Raw genomic sequence first — 25,411 nt, forward strand, 5'->3', positions numbered from 1 at the left:
AAAACGGAAATCTTCATTTTCGGTGCTAGTATACCTTAATATCTAATCTTGCAAAACGATACGATTTCAACATCTTCTGCGCCTTGCCTGAGCACTGATCTCTAGTGAATGACCTCTAGTTGGGAGCTATCGCTTTCTAGGGCTTGACACCAACCCAAGATCTCGATCACAAGTGGCATGTGGCATGTGTTACATATGTGCCACCCCCCAGGAGTGTTCGCTCCTGTTCAACCCTTGCCAATCATCCTACGCTCCCTTATGGGAATGGACAGACATGGTTCCTTGGCGGAGACGGCCAACCAACTCCGAGGCAACGAGAATAAAGATGCCCTTTGCCAGCGGTCACGGAAGGCGTACTACGACGGTTCACAGAAACCTTAGTACGATGCACCTGCAAATACCGACGGTCTTTTCGAGAAATGGAAGCGAGGGAGATGCGTGAAGTCCATCTCAATCACTCAGAAGATCATGGTGACATTGCCATGCTCACGCATTTTCTATGGAATTGCTGACTAGGTGTGTTTGAGCACCCAAAATTCCCGAGCCATGAACGATGCGTACTAGGGCGTGCCGATATGTCGAAGTTGTCTCGAGGGTCCGAAACCCGAAGAGTGCAATGGTTTCCCAGCAGAGAAAGCAAGGGCCCGGGGGGCATAGGATTGACATAGGACATTGAGACCAATCGCCAGTCCACAACCGTTTAATACCGCGCATAGCAGATTTGCAGCCGGGCAGGACTCGGGGAGTCGTCGGGACACAGCCACGGTCTAGACGCTTGTCACCGCCGGTTCGGACTCTCTTGCCGTTTAGATCATGCAGAAGTTTTAACCACTTCAGCTCTTCTCCCGGACGGCAACCCCGGTCAAAGGCTCCGACGTCCATGTCTCCGGATTGTGAGGGGAGATATCACACCAGCGGCCTGGTGACAGATTTGCAAAAGCCTATAGCATCCGGCGGGCCAGGACTGGTCGACATGCACCATACACCTACTTTTGAGGTGAGTAGGACGCACGGCTTTGTGCTCAGGCAACCGTTGGCCAACTCGAGTCCTTGCATGTAGCTGGCTACACTGGTTTGTTGTGTTCGGGCCATTTTTTCCCACATTATCATTTGCTTGCCACTCGAATGCCGTCCACAACCAATTGGTGGAGGTTCACGCATGCCACAGGTACATTGGGTGCTAGGTCGAGATAGGAAACCACTGCTGCTCCTCCCTCTTTGTGCCATACACACTCGGTGCTTATTGCCGCGGGACCTTGCTAGCGATAGTACCCTCATATCTTGACTACTAAGGCCAGCCTTGACTCCGGGGAAAAGAGGCAACAGAAGGCAGCTCTGTATCGGTACCTTTGCTGCGAGTCTCTACTTCGTATCTTGTTGTCTCCTTGCGTTTGCCACAGCGCCCCCCTGCTTTCAGACAAGGCATTAGCCCAGCAACTGCACGAGCAACAGGCCCACGATGGACACTCTGTTGTCTCAGCTTGTTAACACGGCAGCACAGATACATAGCAACTCTGCCTCCTCACGAGATGCTGCGCGACTCCGTGTACAACCGGCCACAGCTTTGCGCCAAAAACGGGCAGGTCGATTCGGCGTGGGACCGGCAGTCGAGCAACTCTTATCACTAGGATGACTAGGTTCAGCCCTCGGCAGTGAAGCACTTGTTCCAAAGGGGGTTCATCGTAGGACACTCTGTCCGAATGCGGTGGTCTCAAGCATGTCTTTGGGGGATGGGGACTGGCACCTTTGCTGGTCGGTCACAGTCTTTGGCCACGGGAGATCATGATGGTCGTGCGCCCCCCTGTTTGGCAACTTTATCCGATCCACCCTCGGCGGATTGCCGTGTAACGCGGCCGCCGCATTCTTTCTGAGTCCTGCAAAGACAGGGGGCCCTCGATGATAGCTCTTGCCGCTACTTGCCCTCGCACACTCCTCACCCACCTTCCCTCCTTCCCTCGTTCGGCCTTTCTGACCTGCATCGTCGCGCTTGCCATGTACGATCTCAAATCAGTTGGGAGATCCCGGTCCACCCGATGTGCATCTTCCTGTTGGTTGCCTAGGGATGTTTAGCACCGAGGCAGGAGCGCAGATGGTCGCTGGCGATAGATATAAGACCCGAACATATAAGGAAGGGGTCTCTACCACCTCAAGTCCCGTCCATCACCACCATCAACATCATCATCACTCTTCCCAACCATCGCAGACATCAAAGAAGCCTGAGCTTAAAAGCTCCAGTATCACGCTCACATTACCTTGAATCTCGTTTGCAACCGCCTTTTACTCACACAGAGTCACACCCCACTCAACCTCCATCAAAATGAGTTGCCTCGCTACCCGCCCTCTCTTGCCTTTGGGCCGCCGCCTCATCACCAGCCGCGCTCGCCTTAGTACCGCCGCGCTTGGCTCCCTCGACATTGGCTTTGGAAATGGCATGTCCATGCCACCGGGATTCAACATCAACGTCGCCCGCAAGCAGCCAAGAATCCAGCCACCCACCAACGTCGCCGCCGCCGCCGAGAAGATCCGCACTCGTGATGATTTGGGCAAGACCATGCCCCCGGGCTACAAGGCTCAAGTCGCCCATCTCGAGACCTTCCAACTCCCAGAAAAGATCACTGGATCTGCCAGCGACCGCGCGCTTGGAAAGGCCATCATTGACACCTGGCGCCAAGAGGGAATCATCCAAATCGCCCAGAACGATCTGCAGAAGAAGCTATGGAACGACGCCAAGACCGCTAGCAAGCGCTTCTTCCGGAAGCCCGCGGCCGAGAAGGCGGCTTGTGTTGACTCGCAGAGCTACGCCGGTTACATCGCATCCGGCGAGGAGGTGACGGACGGCATCGCTGACTACTCGGAGATTTTCACCATCACCAAGGATCTCGACTTGGAAGAGCCGCGCGTCCGGGCAAAGTGGCCATGCCATGGCCCTTGCCCCTGGCCCGATGTGGAGATGAAGGAGCCGATGATGAACTATGTCGACAACCTCGGGCTTGAGGGCGAGAAGATTCTCCAGTTGGCCGAGTTCGGTCTGGGCGTTGCTCCCGGTACACTTACGCAGTACACCCGTGATGGCTGGCATCATACAAGGGTCCTTCGGTAAGTCATCAAACATGAGATTTCTAATCCTGTGATACCGCCCAACCCTCCAGCTCTGGGGAGGAGCGGGCCGTGCGCTTATCGTTTCACACGAAAGGGCCTGTAAGCTAACATTTTGTTTTCCTCAACAGCTTCCCACCCCGCAACGGTACCAACGGAAAGGGCAAAGAAGGCCGAGGCATCGGCTCGCACACGGACTACGGCCTTCTTGTCATCGCCGCTCAAGACGATATCGGCGGTCTCTTCATTCGCCGACCTCGGGACGACGAGAAGTTCGCAAACTGGAAGAAGTCGGCTGCCGGCCACAAGGAGGACGCCGAAGGGTGGTTCTACGTACCGCCCGTCGATGGAGTGCACACAGTCATCCTCGGCGATATGATGCAGTACCTCACCAACAACTACCTTACTGCGACGCCGCACAAGGTCGGGCTCAACACTCGCGAGCGCTTCGTCATGGCCTACTTCCATGAGCCCTCGTTCCAGGCTGTTATCAAGCCCATCAATGAGGGTTGCGGCGGCATGCGGACCGACCCGGAGCAATCTGATGAGGGAGTCCACTACGGAACCCACTTCACAAACATGTTCATGCGCAACTATCCGGATCGCATCACCACCAAGAGGCTGTTGGCGGAGAACCGCTATGAGAAGCTGTCGAAGCCAGAGTTGAGGACCATGGATGCCATTCCCGAGCCTGAGCTCGATTAAAGACTGTCACTGTTACCTCTCTTTGTTTCACAGCCTCTGATTTCTTTTCTTCGTGTATACAAAAGCATTACCCGGGCGCTACGTGGGGGATATGGAGTTCTAGGAAGGAGAGGCGGCTATAGCACTTGGCTTTGTTTCTTTCAAGTTCCACGATACCACTTCCCTAATGTTCAATTACTGCTATTTACGTTGCTTTCAATGATACGCATACAATACCTTACACAGACAAGACAGACCAGAGATGAGCGGAGAAAAGGACCAAAGCATTTTTTTGTTATTATACAGCAAGGGTCCGAAACCACTACATTACGATTTTTGCATACTATTTCTTCTTTAAGATGTTTCAAGATGATGCCTAGCAATTGGACAATGACAAGTGGGAAGAGGAACAAGCAGGACTCACTTCAGGAGAGCAATATCTTAGGTGCTTGCCTACCTTAACACTAGTTTTAGTTGAATCAAAATTCGTCTTAAAAGATACTTGATTGTTCCCATTTAGTGTGCTGATATGATGCATCAAGTAAGAGTGGGGGATTCCCTTCAGCTCAATTCGATAATTGGGGATGGACGGACATGAGCTACTACCTACCTACCTACCTACCTGCCTGCCTGCCTGCCTACCTACCTACAGTATCCAGATCAACTTCCGCAGGAACGAGACTCACTCCCCGTGAACCACACTTCCTACGTGTGACGGTCGATCTTTTGCCTAACCCGCACCAGTCACGAAGTAGCCCGTGCTCAGTGACCACCTACCACAAAGTACTGATTGATACGACCGGACCCATATAATCTACAGCAAGAACTTTGGCCTATGATATGGCACTTTACACATACACATACACACAGACTGTGCTTAAGTTCTCAGGTAATTGAGGCTTCCTTGAGCAAGCTGAGTATGCAGGTACTAGGTAGTGAAAGTGCAAGATGGAATGGAAATGAGGAACAAATCAGGTTTCCTTCCAGTCATTTCCTCTCCTCGCTTTCTTTCACTTACCCTCTTCAACCATCATACAAGCACAGGCACAAAGAAAGACCCTTAGAATTCGTGAGCCAAACGGCAGGCGACTCGGCCAGTCAAAAGCCGGAGACGCATGCTCACATGGGTTACGGGTGAGTGCTCAGTAACTCCAAATCATGATATTTGTTGCTTTGTGTGTGTGTTTAAAGAGTGTTATTTTAGACTAAAACTTGATTCTAATGTATGTCCAATATTTTTGACTGACTGACTTTGTCCTAGAGGAACACACGGGACAGGACCAGACCCTGGATGAAATATCGAATAGTGTAACTCCATACTGGACAATAACTCGACGAAGAGAACTCGACCATCACAACACTTGACTCGGCAAAATATCCAAAGCCCCCGCCCCCTTCCACTGATTGTTCTCCTCTTGGCTGCATTTGCTCGTGTTTGTACTCGTGTTTGTGTCTTCTAACAGTATCCTGATACGGGACACGGGGGCGAGGGGGGGCGAGGGAACGGTCAGAAGCGCCGGAGTAGAATAGTTGGAGGAATTATCACCAAAAATTGAGGAGAAGGAGAAAGAGGAGAGGAGAAGAAGAAGACAAGAAGTGAGGAGAAACCTACCTCTACCGACCGGAAAATGGGAGGTGAACCCCCGTCCGTGTCACGACATCGACAATGACTGCCAACGTTACATGTTCCACAACATCACTTTTGTCTCTCGCTGGCTTTCAGTCTGGTAGGCTGGAAAGTCTAGGAAGTGGCTCGCACCTTCCTTTCCCAGAAATCCTGGACATAACACAAATCGCCTCCACCTGCCTACCACCCTTTTGTCACCTTGCCGCCGCCCTCGCCGCCGCCTGCCGCCTGCCACCCGCAGCCCGTCGCCTAGCGCGCCTCTTTTCCCCCTTTCTTTCATTTTCTGCGACTGGTGGTTGAAAGATGCCGTTGAACTAGGTTGCCTTGTCGAGGTGACCGTCACCGCCGCTCCCACCGGTCCCCCTGCCCCCGAAACTAATCAGCGGTAACTCGGCACCTCGCCGGCCGTGCTTTCAAAGCAGCTATATCCTTGTCACTATTCAATCTGAGACAAAAGAGAGAGAAAGTGTGTATTTGGCTAGCGATGCTAGTGATGAGAGAGGGAGACAGAGGGAAGGGGGCAAGTAACAGGTGAGACACTGCCTATCAACAGCTAGCTGCAAAGAGCAAGCTACCTATTTCTTGTTATCCTGGAGCGAGCGGGTAGTTACGTAGGTGGTTGTAGATCAGAGTCAAGTGTCAAGCCTCTTTGCGGGGAAGCAAAGCGGTTGCCCGTCTATCTGAGCCTGTATATCTGTCTGTCTGGGACAGAAACCAAAACACCAGGAGGGGGCTGCGGCCGTTGAGCCGTCCGAGCCGTTGAGATTTCTTGGGGAAGGCTGACAGCAAAGCAAGATCGATGAATCTGAATCAAAGGGTAGGTGCCTAGCCGCTCGGTATTTGGGAGGTTTGACGGTTATTGCCGATTAACGATCTTGTTCCAGCATCTTGACTGTCAAATCCGGCGCGTCGGCCGAGGAGATGGCCGGATCTGAACCATCCTTACCGGCGATGCATGTCAGCGTCCGGGGACTTCGGCTCTTGCCGCTCAAGCGGTCAAGTGAAGAAAAGGGTAAGAGTGTCCGACAAGCAGATATCAGACAATCTCGGAGTTGTTCGGCGAAAGGTGCCTTGTGTCAAAGCAGTGGGAGGGACTAGCAATTTTTTACCTGAAAGGTACGCTAGGCGAGTGATCACAATGGGCTGTACGATCCTGTCGTTATCCCCTCGACAGCTATATGCATACCATGCTGTCGGTCTCAGTTCCAGAACCTTCAAGCTGGGTCTGGTATGTGTGCGACCTAATCCGCCGGCTGGCTCACACTACAGAAAGGTGGTATGCCATTTCGAGTTAGGGAACTAAAGCCGTGACCAGACATAACCGCGCGAAGAGTGAGGTTACCGCCGGGGCAGTATGGGAGGTGTTAACTGCAAGTTGCTGAAACAGGAAATCTCGTACGGGCTTACCCTTGGTAGCCGCGGAGGGCAAGTGGCCAGACCAGGGCTGTGATCTTCAGCTGCTGTGCTATACTGGCGACTAGCCTGCTGTCCTCGCTGCATGTCTCGCCTCGCCACAAACTGCTGCAAGTGTAAGACGCAGGTCGTAGATCAGAGTCAAGGATGGGGTGGATGCGGCCGGTGATGATGGCGATGGGTTGGGGGAGTAACTGGTTGAGTTGTGTCGACAAAGGGTAATGTGATAGGAAGAAACATGGGGGGTTAATCAGACCAGGCTCGTTGTTGATGATGTCGTTGAAGCTGTGATGAAGACAATATCGGATGTAGACGGAAATTCACGTAAAGAAGAGTATCTAGAGTTGGGAATTTTCGGCGACTGTGATGATGCAACGTGAGGAACTCGCAAGAGGACGGGAATGGGATTTTCGTTTATCCGTGACTTCATCTCCATCGCCATTGTCATTCGGTGTAGTATCGGTACATTGGCCGCTGTTTGGAGACTTGCAGATGTTTGTAGAGAAGTAGTAGATGCAGATCTTTGGGAGGGGAGATGATGTTATGTCCGACATGGGTAGATGATCTGATAGCGGGTGATGGAAATCAATTCCGGTGACATTCCTGCCTCGTGGGTGATTGCCATTTTTTTGAATGGTGATGACCTCAGATGTCACGGATGATCTTGCAACCCGGCAACCGGTGACAGTGACAGTGACGGAACGGGACGGAAAGAACGACGGGATCCGACACAATGGAAGCCGGACCGGATCAAGTGCAGTGCCGCAATTGCAACTTTTGATGCAAACGAGGAAAGTGCGACCGAGTCCTGGCCCTCATCACGATCCATTAATCTCCGTGCTTCCTGCCACCGCAAGGCTACAACCCGAAGCCCGGAAGGTGGGGATGTTGTAGGTACCGGACAACTCCATCATCCCGCCTTCCCGTCACCCCCGTTGTTACCGTTGTGGTCCTCGTTGCCTGACTTTCCATCTTCGACGTGGATGGAAATCTCTTCACACCATGTTGCATCGACAATTGCAACAAGTACACTTGACGTCAAGAATTTACTCCGAAAACCGCTGCGTCGTCAGATACACTCCTTGAGGTTCGTCCAACCGAGCCGGACAAGATTGCACCAATAACTGCAGATCATCTTTCAATCTACACAAAGTCCCGCCTTTGACGTCAAGGCACTACAAGGCACTACCCCATTTCAATACTACATGTAAAGCCATTACCAATTTTCTGAAAACAAACAAACAGGAATGACTCTATCGGCGTATCTTTCTTGCGTCATCTGATTCGCTGATCCCCGTTTCCTCATCCGCTGCTCTTTGCTCTTCAGGTTGTGCTGACTGTTCGTCTCTATTGGCATTTCCTGCAGGAATCTTTCCAATGATACCAGAGCCTCGGAATGCGACCAGGACGACAGCGAGCGAACAGAGTCCCAAGGCCATATGGAACCAGTTGGCGGCTCGGATACCGGCCAGAGAGGCGTCTTCCCACTCCTCCATGTACCCAGCATCTTCAACACTGACACCGCGTTGCTTCGCCATCACCGCAGTTTGGATCGCCGTCGCAATAGCAAGTCCTATCGCGCGGCCAATTTGTCCACAAGCGTTGACGAGCGCACCGCCCAGAGCCTGATCTGCTTGCGGAAGCGAGTGGCTTGTGAATAGAATCAAACACGGCCATGCTGTGTCCGCGCCGATGACGGACAAAATCATGCCTATAAATGCCCAAGCCCAGTAGGATGTATGCGGAGGGATCGGCGCGGCGAAGAGAATGCAGGTGATGGCCACACAAACGTTTCCGAATGCCAGCATCGTGTAGGTGGGCACGCGCGAGAGCAGCTGCGATACGACAAAGGCGCAGATGAGACCCATTACTCCGGTTGGCAGGAACCGAAGCGTTGTCTGGATCACAGACTGGCCTTGGTAGTCCTGGTAGAAGTAGGTTGCAAACACCAACCATCCACTGAAGCTGCTGAAGAACAGAGCCATGATGAGCATTGCCGCGCTGAACCTCTTGCTGTGGAACATGGAGACCTTCATGATCGGCGCCTTTTTGCCTGTCTTCTCAAGATGTCGTTGCCAAAGCACAAACACAACCACGAGGGCGACAGCGACGACGATCAGAACCGGCACCCAAGGAGTCCTCCAGCCGACCACATTGCCTTCGGTGAGCGCGAACAAAAGGACAAAAAGGCCGACCGTAATCAAGGCCGCGCCAATCCAGTCTACAGATGCCTTGACTGATACGCCGTCTTGGTGAAGAGTATGCTTGGGTGGCGGGATCACAAATATTGCTGCCACGGTGATAATAGCCGCGAGGATGGCTATTACACCGAAAACCCATTTCCATGACGCATATTCAGCAATGAGTCCGGCGACCAGGTTGCCGAAGACGGCGCCGAGTGGCGCTCCAGCGGCTGTGACCGTTGCATTAACCGTTAGCTATTGTGTGACAGCAACACGCGGTGGTGGAACATACCATAGCAGCTAAAAGCGTAGTTCTTTGCCTTCCCAGGGGGGAAGGTTGTTCCAAGAATACCAATGGCTGTAGGCACGTTTGCCGCCGCCCCCTTTTCGCACCATGTATGTCAGTCCGCGTTCATGTCTTGTTTGAAACTGAAGTCACATGCTAAACATACCAGGCCTTGCAGACCTCGAAAAAGATCGAATGCTATTTCGTTTGGCAGGAACGGATTGATGACGGTGGTGATGGCTACCCAAGCAGAACCCCAAATGAAAATCTTGCGCTTGCCGTAGATGTCGGCAATGCGGCCCCAAAGCAGAAGGAAGCAACCGAATGCAAGATTGTACGCAGACACCACCCACTGCAGCCGAGAATCTGGAATGTCCAAGTGTCGTCCGATGGTTGGCAGGACAATGACAACTGCTTGGCCAGATACAGTCTGCAAAGACGGTCAGTAGTGTACCCAAAACAGCACAAGAAATCTCCGGAGCAACTGCTCACATTCAGAAAACTAGCTCCGGCAAGCGTTGCTACGAGGGCAATGCATCGTGCCTTTGAAAAGGAAAGAGCTGGTGGCTGGTCTTGCGCGATCTCGTCGACAGTCCCAGCGTCATCGCTCGTGATGGAGTCATTCGAGTTCGGCTTGCTGGATGGTGCTGTCTCCCCCTTCTCCGTTCCCCAAGCTTCGTTTCTCTCCGGCGCGGCCTCAATCGACCCTGGCATGGTCGTTGTGGTGTCTGTTGAAATTGTTAATGGAAACAGACACCGACGAACGGTTGAACGTGGGAAGTCATGGAAATAAGCATAAAACAATCCCCCGGATTTTCAACGGGCATGGTGAAAGACTACCATAGGAACCACTTTTTACTAATTGGTCATACTTAATAAGGTTAAGCACATCGACCAGCCGCATACTCATTGGTTCGCTTTCGGAGAGTCTTGACCGGTTGGGGTAAAGAAAGCTTCCCGCCACCGGAGATGTGGTGCCGGTGACCGGCAAGCGGGGGAACATTGAACGAGCACCCATCCGTCGCCGCATCGGGACCGCTCACTTCGACTGTCGGCATTTCTAGCGTGGCTTGCGTGGCTTGCGTGACTGCTGTCGCGTGCCACGACGCCCAAGTTTGCTCGGGGAAACATGGTGCCTGCCTGTTATATCTGATGCGTCACGATAATCCAGAAGTCACATTGTGTTTTGGGGATAACAAAAGCTCATGTGAGGCAGGTCCCGAGCGAATGACTCCCTCTTTCCCTCAGAATCCTTGGCAGGGGATGCCAAGCCGTGGTGACATCCCATATCGACTCATTGCGCAGTGAGTTGCTTGTCCAACAAGGTTCCCGGAGAATATTGGACATCCAGATACGTTAGATACTGTCGTCAAGGGAAAGAGGTTGTTCCCTACGGTTCCGTTCGGCATGTGAACACCAGAGATGCCCGGGAAACCGCAAAGAAGAAACAAGAAAACAAAACGAAAAATATACAATCCTTTCGCCGGCAGCTCTGTTGGAAATCATCTTAGTTGACGACAAGCTTCACGATCTCCATGTCAGAAGGTTGGCGTGTAACATATCTGGCTTTGTTTTCTCATTTTTTCGGTAGTTCTTGACTCAAGGAGTTTCCCCTCTTGTGTCCTATTTTCCCCTTTTTGCTTGTTTACAATCTTATCCCCCCCCCTTAGTTTTCCTTGAACCAAGCCCAAAGTTCTTGGGGCCTTTTTTTTTTTTCTTTCTTCATGGAGTCCGTCATAACTGAACTTGAATCAATGGATGTAATCTACAAGGGAAAGTCAGCCAAACCCATCGGACTGGACAGTCACTCCCAAATTTGGTGACAAGCTTGAAGTCATAGAGCAAGCAACGGTGAAGAAAAGGACGAGTCAGAAGGATGAGTCTTTGGCAACAAGTATAAAGGAGCGCAACTATCCTTTGTCTCTGCCGTCGTATCTCTTCAACATCCAGCCATGTTTATTGAGTGGAGGTTGATCGACCCTAATGATAGATTTCACTGCCTTGACAAACTTGAAAAGATGGGATTGGGAAAGGGTAATTTGGGTTTTTCTTGTTCTGCCCGCGCTCTCGTTAGAGGAATTCAAGCGATGACAGCTCTCTCTCGTACTTAAGGAAAAATCTCCGATTCTGCATCCAGTACCTTCGTCCAATCGTCCAGCAAAGCTGGATGGCGCAAATCAACAATGGTTCAAGGTTCGAACTCCCATCAATATCACAACTCACGGGTACGCACACATTTGGCCCGCGACAACAACTTCCAGAGAAACCGTACCGAATCCTTCGTCTGGGTTGGAACCTGCTTCCTCCAGTAAGAACACCCTTGTCTCTTACTGCAAAATATTTCAACTAGGCAATTTCTTCTGCCTTTCCTCTCTGAGCAGTCAAAATTACAACCAAGACCCCATGATTTGATCCTAGAAAGGTTCGTGTTCAATCAGTTAAGTCGAAGTTGGAATGGATGAGTGGTTGTGGCGGTATACAAAGAGGATGTTGACAAATCCACATGCCAGATTGTTCCCTCCGGGGCTGGGAGAGTAGCAAAGTGCTCCCAGCTTGGAGATCGGGGTGATGGTGGTGTCGATGCTGGGGCCTCTTGGTGGTCCCATGCCACCCAGAATAATTGCGCTCCTCGTTCCTCAGGACCATGGTGTTTGGGCTTGGTTGAAAATGAGAGCAGCGTTGTTTGTTGTCGTGAACCGATCATCGTGGCTCACGAGGATTTCCCTGAGATGGCCAACGGCTTGTTGCCTTGCGAATATGGCGAGGCAAAAGCGCACATCGGTGATTCCTCAGACCTGTGTTGTTGTTGGAGAATAGCTCTTTGCGCATTCAATATTATGGGATATACCATAACTATCTCAAACACCATCACCAATAACGCCATTTAGTTGGCTACGAGACATCCCAGACCCGCGACATTGGATTCTGCGATCGACGAAGGAACCGAAAGGCGTTATGATTTGGTGTTCACTCTGCAGGAGAAGAAAACCGATAATGAGGACGAAGGCACCAAGCAATTCTTGCTCCGATCATAGTTGGGACTCCAGTCAAGAAAAACCGGAAACGGACATGACCAAGCTGTAGGCCTTGGCCAACCCCAAAGAAGGCCTCTGCACCCCGTTCGGATGATTTTGGCCGAAGGTTTATGGCCACCTTGCCCTCGAATATTGCCATGAAGGTCAACCTCCACGATGCCAGACTGACAGCGCTATCGTTGATATCGCAGGGGCATATCCGGGAGGAATGCCGCCTCTGGTATGTATATCTATCATCTAACCAACAATGGATATCAGAAAAGAACAATTCACTGCCATGAATTGGCATTGAGAGCTTTCATCATGGAGGCCCTCAATGCTCAATGTCATCTCGTTATATCTTCCATGCTCAAGAACGTTCTTTATCCTTCTAGTCGACAGGAAAACCTTAATATGAATTTCATTCAAACACCATTCACGACCGTTGACGAGTGCCATCATTCTTCATCTCATCACCTTTCCACGTCCAGGATATTCTCCCGACTTCTGAAAGACCAGAACTCCACCAGAACTTTCAGGGAATTGCCATTCACTACCGTCCAAACCCACCAAAAGCTTTCATCTCATCCCTTTCGCACTCGCATTCACCTATTGTTGTCGCGCATTCACTTGTCGCTTTCGAAAAGTGGGAACCATGGGAGAAGGGTATAAAATCCCCCTCCTGGACCAGCAACTCTCCCTTCCTCTTCTGCTGGTCAACCACCAGGAAGCTTTGGGGACATCAAGTTGCCTGCGAGTAGACGACTTGAAAATTTCGACGACCCTTCTTGCAAATATCTTCCTAAGCAGTGACATTCTGAATTACCCGCTCAGGACTTTCGAGAAGCACACCAACATCGCAATTTCAGGACGCCTGGCGATTTTCTCGCTTCCGGGGTTCTTTTGAACAGCGAGTGTATCAGGGTCACCTGCAACCCTAGTAAGTTATTTGTTTGCTTCGTTTTGGGGAGGGGGTTGACTCTTACTGCTCTTCTTCGTGTGAGTTCATGATGCATGGATCAGTGCTAATCGAAAGAGTTGTACGGCAGACGGTTATATCGAACACGCATCAGCGTTATATAACATTGGTCACAATGGGTTCCCAGAAAGGCGATTCGCAAGCCGACAGTTCCTACATCCAGGCCCAGGCTGGCGGATCACACGCTGGCAATTCCCAGGCCGGCGGCTCCCAGCCTGGCTCCTCTTTCGGTGCGGGCGCACCACGCAGACAATTCCGTCCCATGGACGCCATTGTCGTCAACCGTGTCGCTCTAACGGAGGAGGAGAAGGCAGCTCGGAAAGCCCGCGGCTTTTCGGAGAATTACATGGGCGACTACACGAATGAGAACAATATGTCGGCCGACATCCCAGACGAGCTGAATTGCTCGCTTTACATCACGGGCCTCCCTCTTGATGTAACTGTCAGAGACATCTTTGACGACATCCGGGACATTGGAAAGGTGTTTTCGCTCCACGTCTCTCCTCGAAGAGAGAGCAATACAAAGCGCGCGGCTGCCGTCGTGTTCTTTACCAGGATCGCTGCGGGTAAAATTTTTCCACCCTTTGTGCTCTCATCTTCTTTCGGACACTAACGACACTCACCGTGTATAGAGCGATTTTACAATCGTTTTGCGACTCGCGATAACCCGGCCGTCCGCTGGGGCGGTACTGTTCCTAATCCTGGCCGCATTCTTGGTCGTCTCCCGGTGAACGTGGTTTGGAACCAGGTCAAGGTTCCGCCCTGCACCAACCGAGAGCACGTAACTCGTGTGATTCAAGTCGAAGGACCCTCCGAGATCGTGAACGAGGAGTTCCTCCTTGCTTATTTCCGTACGAAGTGCCGCTTCGATATGGAAAAGATCTTGGTTCTCTGGGAAGGCTACCGATATGCCAAACCGCGTAACGGCCAGCTTCCCGCCATTACCAGTCCCGTTCCCGCTGCGCCGCCTGCTTCTGCCCCAGCGAGGCGCCAGGGTCGAGCCCTGACATCGAACAACTGGCGTGAACGTGCCCAGCCAGTTACCGCCGGGGAACCACAAGATGCTCAGGCAAATGCTGCCGCTCCTACCGAACAGAAACAGGAGCAGAAACAGGGAGAACAGCATTACCGGATCATGGAGTTCTATTTCGGAACCGTCAAGGGCCAGGCACTAGCCTGTCGGATGTCCCTGGATTGGGAATTCAAGGAGAGAGGAGTGTTGTGCCGCTATGGTAAGTCTTCATGAAGATCTTGGTGCTGGGCAAGATGATTGCCAGTGGAGGAGACATTTGCTAACATCACCTTCCTCGGTTAATAGGCACTGACCCTTGCGGTCCTTAGCTGTTGTTGGCGGGGAGAATGGGTCATCAGCTCAACATAATCATAATCATAATCATAGGCGCAAGGGGTACTTGAGAGACCCAAATGGCCGTTTTGCGCAAAAATAAAGGATTTAAAGGAGATGAATGGCATAATGGAAAAGAAAACGGAGTTTCATTAGCTTTAGAAAGAGTGCATTGCGGATGTCATTAGCGTGCTTCAATAACAGAATGTATCATAGACACACCTGTGCTACTCTTGTTTCCCCAACTGAGGCCTCATGGCGATATGTTTTCTGCGAGTGAATGATGTAAAATGTGGAGCGCTGGACCAATGAGTGGGAAAAAAGGAAGAATGGCCCACCATGTTCGATTCAACAAGTGCGACAATCCAAAGTATGCGTTGGGCTGCACTTTCCACCCGAAAGATGTATCTCATCTTCAGGCAGACATGTATCGCTCCTTCTTCCAGTGGCAGGTTCGAACAGGAAGCCGTGTTGAATGTGTCGAGTGTCCAGAGCAAGTGCAAGTGCGGTTGACGTTTGAAAAACACTTCCATATAGAAGCGGAAGGAACGAAGGAGGAGCCGATAATGCATCCATAAGTGACTGACAAGCACCACGACGTTCCTTCCGCAAGTCTGGATCTTCGATCGCTGGGCTGAATTCAAGATCCCGGTGCCCCTGGTAAATCCTGTAAAGATATGCATCGCGTACATCAAGTGGCTTGGGGCTTGAATCCTACTGCTACCATGCTTGAGGGCATTCCGGTACTGTAGCATGACTGACTAGTATGATTTGCTGGGCTGGTACTCTGACAGGAGCTCCTCAAGTGGGGGTTGTGATGGGACTAGGTGGTGTTTTCGAAGCGAGTGATCCTTCTGGTAGTTATTGAGCAGTCTTTATTGTTTTGGACGCTCGATAGGCGTCTGTTGATTGTATGCTTTAGAGTGTTGGAGATGGTGTTTTCCGCCACTACAGTACTGCGACATTGCGGCGTTGCTACCCCCTGTTGCGGCTGCTACATCTTGGGCTGCAATGTCTTGTTACGGATGGTTGATGTGACTCGCGTCCGGATATGTGGGGGTAAATATACACAAAAAATTCGGTAAGTAGGAGCGGGATGGATTCGCTTGCTTACCTCTTTTTTTAGTGGTGGTGCGGTGATAACAGCGTCGTCAGGTCCCTGGTACCAGGGGGGTCTCTGAATTCTGACCATGCGAGTGAGATCATGTAGTTAGATAGTCAGTTATACTGTTCATGTCATGTTGGCAAACGGCAGTCGATCGCGGGTTGTTGTTGGTCTTTCGAGATGGCTGCCTGCAGAAGTTGATCTTTGAGAATACATTCTGGCAGCACTCAGATTCCGGCTTTGAGACCCGGTAGAAAAAACTGGAAGAGATCGCTTCGGCGGCAGTGATGAGCGGATGTAATCTGGATATATATGTCAGAAGCGAGACCCGCCTGGCACTTGTGCCCCCTAAGCCCCCGACTCGGAGTGTTTAACGCTGTGACACCCAAGGTATGATTGGCCCCATCCTGCGGTTCTCTCCGCGCTTCAGCTTCCTGAACGGGTTGCTTACCGCAGATGAGAATTAGTTGAGCAAGAGGGTGGCCATATAAAATTCTGTTACACTCATGGTCACGAGTTGACCTTGGTGTCCGGCAATTAGAACGGATAGACCCTTTGATGTATCGTAACGTGATAACAATGGGCTTCGTTTCAAGCCCCTGGGACACTAACTGTTTGACTCGGATTACTCCCGCTAAAATTGTGTGTTTCAGTGAAAATCTTACTGGTGCGTTGTGTCAAGATGCCATATTCGGCAAATATGGCTACAATGTTAAATCCTATCGCCTGTACATCCTAATGTCATTGGCCGCCCTAAATATTTCCATGCTCGAACTCTAGCGGAACCAAGGCACTGCAGGTTGACGTAACCATGGGAATCCTTCCGAGGATTCGTGTTTTAAGAAGCGCCTCGGTATGGATGTAGTCGTCGGCTAACAAGCGCGACACTGATGTACTGGAAACGAAGGACTAGAGCTGGTAAAGCATAGTCTTGAAGAGATGCCTTGGATACGGGCACCCTATCCGGCTTACCAGCTCGCGAGCCTTCAGGTACGAGTAGGTCAACGACCTTTAGAAGCTATACATAAATGTGAAATGAGCACCACAGCCACATGCCCTGCGAGCACAACGGATCTGGGGGGCTCGAGGTTGCGAAGAGCCGCGCGTGTATCGCCAAAATCGTACCCCCTGAGGCAGGTCTAGACCGGAGCTCTGTTTGGCTCATGTGTTCTGGCCCGGATCGGTGATGTCTTACACAAGATCCTTGCAGCCGACAGATCGTGATGGCGGGCCGTTCTGCTCGTTATGGCTTCCCGAATTGATCCCGTCTTGAATCTTCCATACATCATGTACATTGAAAAGGGGTCTCAGAACATTCCTCTGTAGCCTGGAAACATGTGTGTTGGCGGGCTTTCAGGCGTGTATAACGGAACTATGGCAGAACAGTGGCGTGCGTATCTGGTTATCGCACTGTTGAATCTGGACTAGGGAGGCGGTCCCTGAATCTTCTGGGGTGGGAGATTCTCAGATGTACGGAACGAGTTGGTCGGTAGAACCCGAGAACAATCCAAGGATAAGGCGTGGCGGCATGGCCCCTGATGAAAGCCTTCATGACGTTGCCGTCGATCATATAAAGCCACCCACGTTTGCAACTGTTGTGCGTAACCTCGGAGGACCCTAAAAAGGAATATGATGTTGTCGTCTCACAAGAGGGAAACGATGTTTAAGCTTAAAACCACCGACAATGCCATGTCAGAATCACCACTCATCGGTTGACTTAGTCGGATACCTGGAAGTGGTCAATATCAATGCCAAGAAACATCATGTTAATCCAACCCCAGGCTAATGTCAAGATGACAGTTGACTTCGGGAAGCACAAGGTCAACACGGTAGGACCGGGTTAACGGATACATGGCATACCTTGATGTAGTGAACATGAAGATAAGCAAGAGTCCGCTACTTGTCAGCCATGATCCCCCACATCGCTCTTGCGTTGATGGACAGCCAGACAGCACAGCCCATGTCCATGATGTGCTCTTTTTGTGTTCGCCGACCAACTCGGAGCGGACTCCGCCGAATGAACAGAAACATTCTCGAATTGAAAAGGTGAATGTGGGTTTCAAGCGGACGCGGGTTCTGGCCCGACGAAGTTCAGGAGATCTGGACGCTCGATGATGGTTGTTGTGGAGAGAAAACCACTTTTGTTTGGCCACCAGAATGTCACCGGATTCTACTTGGAAGCGGCGCGAGGGGGGGTCAGTGGAAGGATGTGGGTCGGGGGTGTTGTCCCTCGGCAGTGACCGAAGAATTTGGGCGGGCCCATCACACTGGAAAGAAAAGATGGACTGTAAGAGCTAATGATGCAGGCACTGTGGTTGGTCAATGATACCCGCTTTGCACCCAAAGGGGCGGCTTTCCATAAGCCAAACATGTAAGCATTTAGAGACCCCCTGGGTCTGTACTTTCCAATTGCCCAATTGCCGTCCATGTCGTCCGCACCTTTCTTCGATTTCTCTCAATCTGCATCACCATATCGCACACTCCGCCGGCTTGCTTTTCGAGGATCGCGGCGAGCAGCCCTATCCCATCTGGAGAATATTCGGCTTGCCACCCCCTTTCATTCGCCTTCATACCCCCCTTCTCGACCGGTGACCATGTCTTCCCACAGCCTACTTGTCGTATCATCGGCATCCTGGCATCCTGCTATCCGTTCTGTTGTCCCAAAGCGGGAGACCGTCCGAGGTATCAATACACTACTCATCACCAAAGAGATCGAAACCCAATTGCCAATCGTGATAGCCGGTGGCCTTGTGTGCTCCGGTCTTACTTGGGTAGTAGCATCCATGTTCGACCATCGAGTCCATAATGATATAAACTTTGGGCCCTACCAATCCTTCTCCCCATCTCCTATGTATTCTGTTGTGAACTAACACTGAAAAATACCTGTTCAACATCACGTTGAAGGTGACAAATAACGAAGACTGAGATCCTCACTACACACACCAACGTTCGCGACATATCCTCCGGGGCATATCCACTCTTTCTCGACGAGAAACTAGGATCACCAAGCACAGCAAACGATCATCTGCCAGCCTCACATAACAACAATCGCCACCTACGGCCGCGATAAAATCCCCGGACGGGGTCCTCATTCAACTCGATGGCGCAAAAACTCTACCTTCAACTACACTACTCAGGCCTCAGCCCTACCACCGAATTTCACTCCCCCACGACAAGCTACAGGACATCATCGTCGTCCTTGTCACCATCCCCAGTGATGGCTGTCGGTACGGTCTTTAGGCCAACCAGACCTGAGGACTGGGAGCCGTATCGGGACCTAATAGCTCATCTGTATACAACAATGAAGCTAAAGGATGTCATGAACGAGATGCATGCAAGGCACAACTTCAAGGCGACGTGAGTTTATGGCTACAGATCAAACTCCTGCTTCAAACAGCTGACAATAATTGTTAGCGAGAAGCAGTATAAGACGCAGATCAAAAAGTGGAGCCTGGACACCAAGTACACCAAGGCTTCTGAATACATGGCCATGATCAAGACCAAGAGGCGACGAGAGAATGAGAGCCCGCCAAAACAGACGCGTTTCATTCTCCGGGGGCGACCAGTGGATCCAAAAGACATCAACCGGTTCGAGAAGCGGGCATCCAAGAAGGGAATGATGAAGGACGAAGAGCTCGCCTACAACACCAAGGGTATGATGCCACCACGCAACAACTACCAATACGGTTGCCGTCAACAACAAGTTAACACCTTTGGGGGTGAAGAAGCAGAGGATATTGAAGATTTGGTCTACATCACTCCATCACCCTCACCAGAGCCAACCTTTTCATCATGTAAGACCCCCACTAACTGACTGAGATTTCCTGACGAATATATGAACAAGACAAAACTAACTTGACCTCTTTCGCAAATAAAAAGACGCTCCTCCCCCACCCCAAACACAATACCCACCAACCGACTATCATCAACAATAGCAATTAATGGGAGTGGCCTCCTCCCACTCCCAACCAACCACAACGGACGATTTGATCGGGGACTGGCTGGCCCGCGGAAGACTTGCTACTACTACTGCTACTAGTTCCCAGGCCTATCAGCACCATCACCAATCTCAGTCAGCGACAGCATACTCATCGTATCCCTCATACGCGCATCATCATCATCAGTACACGACGACGGCGGTTCCCAATACTCATTCACATACACAGCAGCACCAGCAGCACCAGCACCAGCACCAGCACCAGCACCAGCACCAGCAACACCAGCAACACCAGCATCAACATGGTCTTCCTGGCTCCGGTCATAATATCTATGATGATTATGGTAGGCGATGACGAGGAAGAGAGATGGAGATGGAGATGGAAATCACATGAACGAAGCTTCATCAAAAAGCCGAAAACAGATGTTAATCGTCCTCCCACGTAGAAGTCATTCACTTCACTTCACCACCAACTCACCGCCAACTCACCACCAAACAACGCACCCCCCCAAAGCTGACGATGATGACAAACACATATGACCAAGATATAAAGATGTATATATATATATATAGAAATAGATTTTTCCTTCATGAGAGGGATGGATGGATGTTTCATCATCCAATCAATGATACCGCCGTTTTCTTTTTCAAAATACTGCCTACGTTAGCGAGTACGTGAATGTCGTGTAACCCATTATGACTGGTTCCACTGAATTCACAAAGCCAAAGCCAGAACACCGACTGACAAGAACAATTGCCATCATTTGGTCCCTACTTCTGACTAGCGACTTCCGACTCAGGAACGGGAACGGGAACGGCAACTTAGGCAGAGAACTTGTGTATATCTTGTCTACATGTACCGTCCGGCGGTTGTGAAAGTTCCATGCATATTGCTAAGTGTAGTTTAGGGACGGTGGTTTTCAGGGGCAGGGGGCTAAGGGGAGGCGCAGAGGGAAATTATCATGTGCGGATTGTTGTGCTGATGAGTGTTACATGAATGGTCGGATGTATCTGTGGAGGCAATAGACCTGAGAACAACCTTCCTGTTCATCCATCTTGGTTGTCTAGGTCCATGTCAGGAACTGGCGCCTGCACATAAACATGTTGGCAAGTGTAAGAGGTCAATTGCCTCCAGTGTTACAGACTTCGACAGATGTGTACAACAACACAGGTCATCATGGCTAAGGATGAACGTCTCCATGGCACGTTCCACAATTTATGGGTTTCACGAGATGGAAAGCTTTATTTTATCTTGAAAATAACGACCGATGCATAAATAATCTTAGGTAACCGATATCAAACAACGACAAACTCCACGACTGCCTTGAAACCAGTGATCCTTTGTCCTTCATCATTCATCCTTCCATGATCGATGTTAAGCCTGCATTACAGCCAACCCATTTGGATCCTCCTTGCTAGTCATTTTCGTCATCTGAATAGGGAAATTATCCCCGTATTTTCCATTCCTCTGAAATTAGGTTGTTAAAAGTCCTCGTCACTTCATCATACAAGTCATGAGTGTACCTTTTGCCGTGGAGCAAAGGTATCAGATCTCTCTTTGTAGGAGAGAGGGTTTATCAAAAGGCCAGTGTGGTAAATTTAGAGCTCCTGCTTGACCTTGTCGCCAGCCTTCTCGGCGCCCCTCTGGTAAGCATCAGCACCCTCCTTGACCTTGTCGCCACCCTTGATGGCCTGGTCCTGGGCGACATCAACACCAATGTGGAGCTGACTCTTGACCCAGTCCCAACCGGCCTTCGCGTTCTCTCCGATCTTAGCAAAGACGGTCTCGGTCGGTGTCGAGGTTCCGTACTTGAAGTAGGTCCACTGACGGCGGGCCAGAGCACGGAGTTCGTTAAGAGTAGAACCCTGGGGGACAGGAACGCCATAGCTATCAAGGTAAGCCTTGAGCTCGCTATCACTCCAGGTATCAAAGGTCTGGGCCTTGGCCGAGTCGGTAGCCTTGGCGAGGTAGCTAGTAACGGAAGCATAAGAGTTACCACCGGCAGCGGAAGCGGAGGCATATCCAGACTGGGCAGCCGCGAGCAGCTGGTCACGGGTAGCACCGGCCGTGTTGGCGACCTTCTTACCAGCGGCATCACCGTTGGCAAGAACGTAGTCCCTCAAGTTGTCGTAAGTCCAGTCATCGAAAGTCCAGGCAGTGTAACCAGAGGCGGCCTTGTGGGCGTGCTTGCGGACAAGAGCGCGGAGCTCATCAGTCTTGGAAGCCTGGGGGACGGGGATACCACGAGCGTCAAGATAGGCCTTAAGACGAGTCTCAGACCACAAGTTGATAGCCTTGTCAAAAGCATCAGCAGCAGCCTGGGAAGTGGCATCAGTGGCCTTGGCGTAGTTGGAGCCGATGTTAGAGGTAGCAGCACCATAAGCCGAAGCAGCAGAAGCAGTGAGGGTATCACCAAGAATGTCGGCGCGGTGCTTGCGGACGAGGGCACGGATCTGATTGAGCTTGGTGCCCTGGGGGACGGGAATGCCGTTCCTGTCGCAGAAGTCCTTGAGCTGAGACTCACTCCAGGCATCGATAAGCTTGTCGGTCAAGGTAGCATAAGCAGCTTGGGCGCTGGCGGTGGCACTGGCCTGCTGCTCCTGCATGCGGAGGTAGGCAAGACGGGAGTTGCGGCGAACAGTAGCAATGAGCTTGTCTCTCTGCAATGATGGTTAATACTTGATGTGATGTTATGCACTCATGCATATCAACTTACGGTGGTGGGCTGAGGAGCAGGAATTCCGTGGGTATCAAGCCACTCCTTCAGGTCAGACTCGGACCAGGTCTCATACAGCCAGTTACCAGGGTAGGCAGCAGTCTCGCCAGCCTTTTGAGCGATGGTGTCGTAGCTGGAACGGGCCTTCTCGAGGAGGGTATCACGCTTGCGGGGCTGGGGGACTGTGATGGTGTCAGTATTTACAAGTCTGAACGATGGTTATGTGCATGAATCTTACCTGGGATGCCGTGATGATCGCAGAACGCCTTGAGCTGGCTGTCGGTCCACGAGTCCAGAATCCAGTCCTTCACACTGAGCCAGGAGTTGTGGGCCTTGTCCTCAGACTCATACCAGGCACCTTGGACTTGGTTGATGAGCGAGTCCTTGGTGGCACCGGCCGAGTCCTTGGTCTCGATACCCTTCTGCTTCAGGTACTCAGTGAGCTTAGCAGTATCCCACTCCTTGTAGGGAGCGACCACCTGGTTATCCCAGTTGGACTGAACGAGCTTCTCAAGCTCCTTGCGGTCCGCGGGTGTAGGATAGGGGACGTCGTGATCGGAAAGCCATCTCTCGAGCTCAGTCTCGTGCCACTTGTTGTAGGCTGTGAAGACGTCAGTTAGCGAGTGTCTAGTGAGACCAGAACAGCGAGAAGATTACGCACCGGCGTTGGAAAACCACGAGCTGCCGTAGACAGCGTCGGCCACGAGGGCCAGGGAGAGGAAAGTCTTTGCGATCCTCATCGCGAGCTGAGTTTAGATGTGCGTGGCTATCGTCGAGGTGAGAAATGAAGATGGTGTGGTTGTAGTGTTGTTGTTGACGATTATGCTCTCAAGAGGTGAGAGTATGTGCTTGGGGTATCAAAGCTGGTGTTCTTACTAGGAGGAGAGCAAGAGAGGAAGTCGACGGAAGAAAAGGTTAAATCAGTAGAAGTTGTTTTGATGTCGGTGTGCCCTGGATTCCAGAAGACAAAGGAAGGCAGCTGCGTTGGTCAAACCAAGGGACTGAAGATTTCTGGTGGAAACGAGGAGGGGCCGTCATGGACGTCACTTCTGCCCAAATTGGTGCCAGGCAGCGCAACCGCGTCCTTGTTCTTTCACGAAACACAACAAACGAGCCACAACTGGCACCACCGCCTGGCAGCTGCCGAGTGTCACCAATTTGGCAGGAACACAAGCATGTCTACAAAAAAATAGTGATAGGCATCCATTATACGCCACCGGTTTCACAGTTCCTTGTATAGCCCCGTGTGATCTACAACTGGCAGGAGCGAGCTATCTTCTCCTTCCCTGAATGCGATGCTCTGTGAAGGTAAAGTGGACGAGTGAGATGGAGGGGAAGCTCCGATACAGTGACGTAATTCTCCCGCGCGGGTTGCTGTCAGTCGAAGCTTGTTTCCGTCTTTTGATTGGCCTCCTTGTCAATCTCATCTCCGTCTGCCTTTGACCAACGGAAAGGCGATGCATCATTCGTTTGCTCTTTCATCCTGCCGTCACATCATCGTGTCACAGGCCAAAAAGGTTCAACATCTTTCAGTTCCAAAGCAATGACGTCATGTTGGCGACAATGTGGTGTTGAGCCCAGACCGTTGGCGCCCAGGCACGCTAACAGGATAAGCTCACTGATCCTAAGTCCTCCCTGTCCCCTAACCCTGGATCAGAACAAGGGTGGTTTGGGCTTTGGACTTAAACAAAAGCTGTCACATTCATCGTGGATGATGGCAGGAATCTCATATGGAAGCTGTTTGTGTTTGCCTCGAATCCATACAGTAATGAATGCAAGCGGCAAAAATGGAGTGTGGTAATCGAGCGTGATGCTGTCGTACGTACAAGTATTCGCAACCACTTTCACCACCAATCTCTTTACAACTCTTCAAAACTGCCTAAACAGTCCTCAACATCACGTTCCAAGACCAACTGAAGCACCAGACATTGTTGAATCAAGACATTGAAAAAGAGAGATGATCTGGAAAGTGGGATGCTTCAGACAGTCAACAATCCCATGTTCATCAAGGAACCTTCAGGATCCAGCGTCGTTCGAGAGTTCGTCCGATATCAAGATGCTGCCGCGTCCTGCAGCAGCATTGCCTGGGCGGAAATTGTCAAGCGTCAAACTACCGGTACCTAGACGTCAGCATTCAGCAGGAGTAGGTAACAGGACATTGCTGTATCCCTTGTATACTACCGGGGCACATCTAGGCGTGCTTGGATTGAACTTCTTAGTGAAGCTGATATCCACTCCAGCCACTCAACCACCATGGAAGCGTCATCGCCCGCAGCTGTCAAAGGATTCTGAAGTGCCATACCTCTGTGGATAAGAATCCATTTTTACGATCCATCTCGAGGTGTTAAGTGGGACGTGTTGAAATGCCATGTGTGTTTTGTGGCAGCGAGAAGAGAGAGAGAGTGATTGTCTGTGTCAACTGAAGACTTGAAAACATTGATGGTTGATACCTTTTGGGCATATCAGCCAAACAAACATGATAAAACTTTATGCTGAGCAACGATGTAAATCCTCATCCGCCAATTTCGAAGGACAGTGCTTTGGGCCATAATAAACAGGCTACGATAGGCCACGCTTCTTACAGTCTTTTTTTTCCGACTTCTGGAATGCGTAGGACCACATCCTTATAGAAGAGTCGGGGAGTGAATGGGAACGAAGTGTCTTCAAATCCACAAGTGGTGTTACGTCTGGAACATTGAGATTGTTCAAAACCAACCGCAATCAAAACTACTCTACACACTACACGAGTTTGTAGCGGTCGAGTGATCTCGTTATGCTTTGTGGATAGATGGTTGAACGAAGTGAGATAGAAAGAGAATAACGCAGCAAAACACCAACAGCAGGGTACCATTAGGAAAGCTCGAGGCAATTCTGTTTCATCAAATCAACACCTCTTCGTGATTACGGTGGAGAAACTCGTTAGTCGGGAGCAGAGACTTTCTGAGCTTCTGTCCAGAACATCATATTCTACATAACCTTTGGGTATCCTATCAGCGATGAAGACACTCCTATTTACCATGAACTT

At 51.0% G+C, this 25,411-nt stretch overlaps 5 protein-coding genes across 5 annotated transcripts; 3 read left to right on the top strand and 2 right to left on the bottom strand.

Annotated features, from left to right (window-relative positions):
• The first annotated feature begins 624 nt into the window (after positions 1-624).
• SMAC4_07328 (uncharacterized protein) lies at positions 625-4,308 on the top strand. The gene is made up of 2 exons (XM_003347905.2): positions 625-3,096; positions 3,228-4,308. The coding sequence occupies exons 1-2, from the start codon at positions 2,318-2,320 to the stop codon at positions 3,799-3,801; spliced, it is 1,353 nt and encodes a 450-aa protein (XP_003347953.1). The 5' UTR covers positions 625-2,317; the 3' UTR covers positions 3,802-4,308.
• A 2,496-nt stretch (positions 4,309-6,804) lies between these two features.
• Positions 6,805-10,116, bottom strand: SMAC4_07329 (uncharacterized protein). Its single transcript, XM_066090611.1, has 4 exons — positions 9,782-10,116; positions 9,456-9,719; positions 9,296-9,386; positions 6,805-9,233 (listed from the first exon to the last, which is right to left on the bottom strand). Exons 1-4 carry the CDS (start codon positions 10,001-10,003, stop codon positions 8,074-8,076), a joined length of 1,737 nt encoding a protein of 578 aa, XP_065946454.1. The 5' UTR covers positions 10,004-10,116; the 3' UTR covers positions 6,805-8,073.
• Positions 10,117-13,397: 3,281 nt separating this feature from the next.
• On the top strand, positions 13,398-14,623 carry SMAC4_07330 (uncharacterized protein; the record flags this gene model as incomplete). The annotated part of the gene is made up of 3 exons (XM_003347907.1): positions 13,398-13,848; positions 13,915-14,514; positions 14,601-14,623. The coding sequence occupies 3 exons, from the start codon at positions 13,398-13,400 to the stop codon at positions 14,621-14,623; spliced, it is 1,074 nt and encodes a 357-aa protein (XP_003347955.1).
• Positions 14,624-18,534: 3,911 nt separating this feature from the next.
• On the top strand, positions 18,535-20,202 carry SMAC4_07331 (uncharacterized protein). The gene is made up of 3 exons (XM_003347908.2): positions 18,535-19,089; positions 19,147-19,526; positions 19,779-20,202. Exons 1-3 carry the CDS (start codon positions 18,833-18,835, stop codon positions 19,994-19,996), a joined length of 855 nt encoding a protein of 284 aa, XP_003347956.2. The 5' UTR covers positions 18,535-18,832; the 3' UTR covers positions 19,997-20,202.
• A 686-nt stretch (positions 20,203-20,888) lies between these two features.
• SMAC4_07332 (uncharacterized protein) lies at positions 20,889-23,527 on the bottom strand. Its single transcript, XM_003347909.2, has 4 exons — positions 23,048-23,527; positions 22,625-22,987; positions 22,387-22,568; positions 20,889-22,330 (listed from the first exon to the last, which is right to left on the bottom strand). The coding sequence occupies exons 1-4, from the start codon at positions 23,124-23,126 to the stop codon at positions 21,269-21,271; spliced, it is 1,686 nt and encodes a 561-aa protein (XP_003347957.2). The 5' UTR covers positions 23,127-23,527; the 3' UTR covers positions 20,889-21,268.
• Positions 23,528-25,411: the final 1,884 nt, after the last annotated feature.

Source organism: Sordaria macrospora, chromosome 3 (assembly GCF_033870435.1).
Source record: "Sordaria macrospora chromosome 3, complete sequence".
NCBI classification, from domain to species: Eukaryota; Fungi; Ascomycota; class Sordariomycetes; order Sordariales; family Sordariaceae; genus Sordaria; species Sordaria macrospora.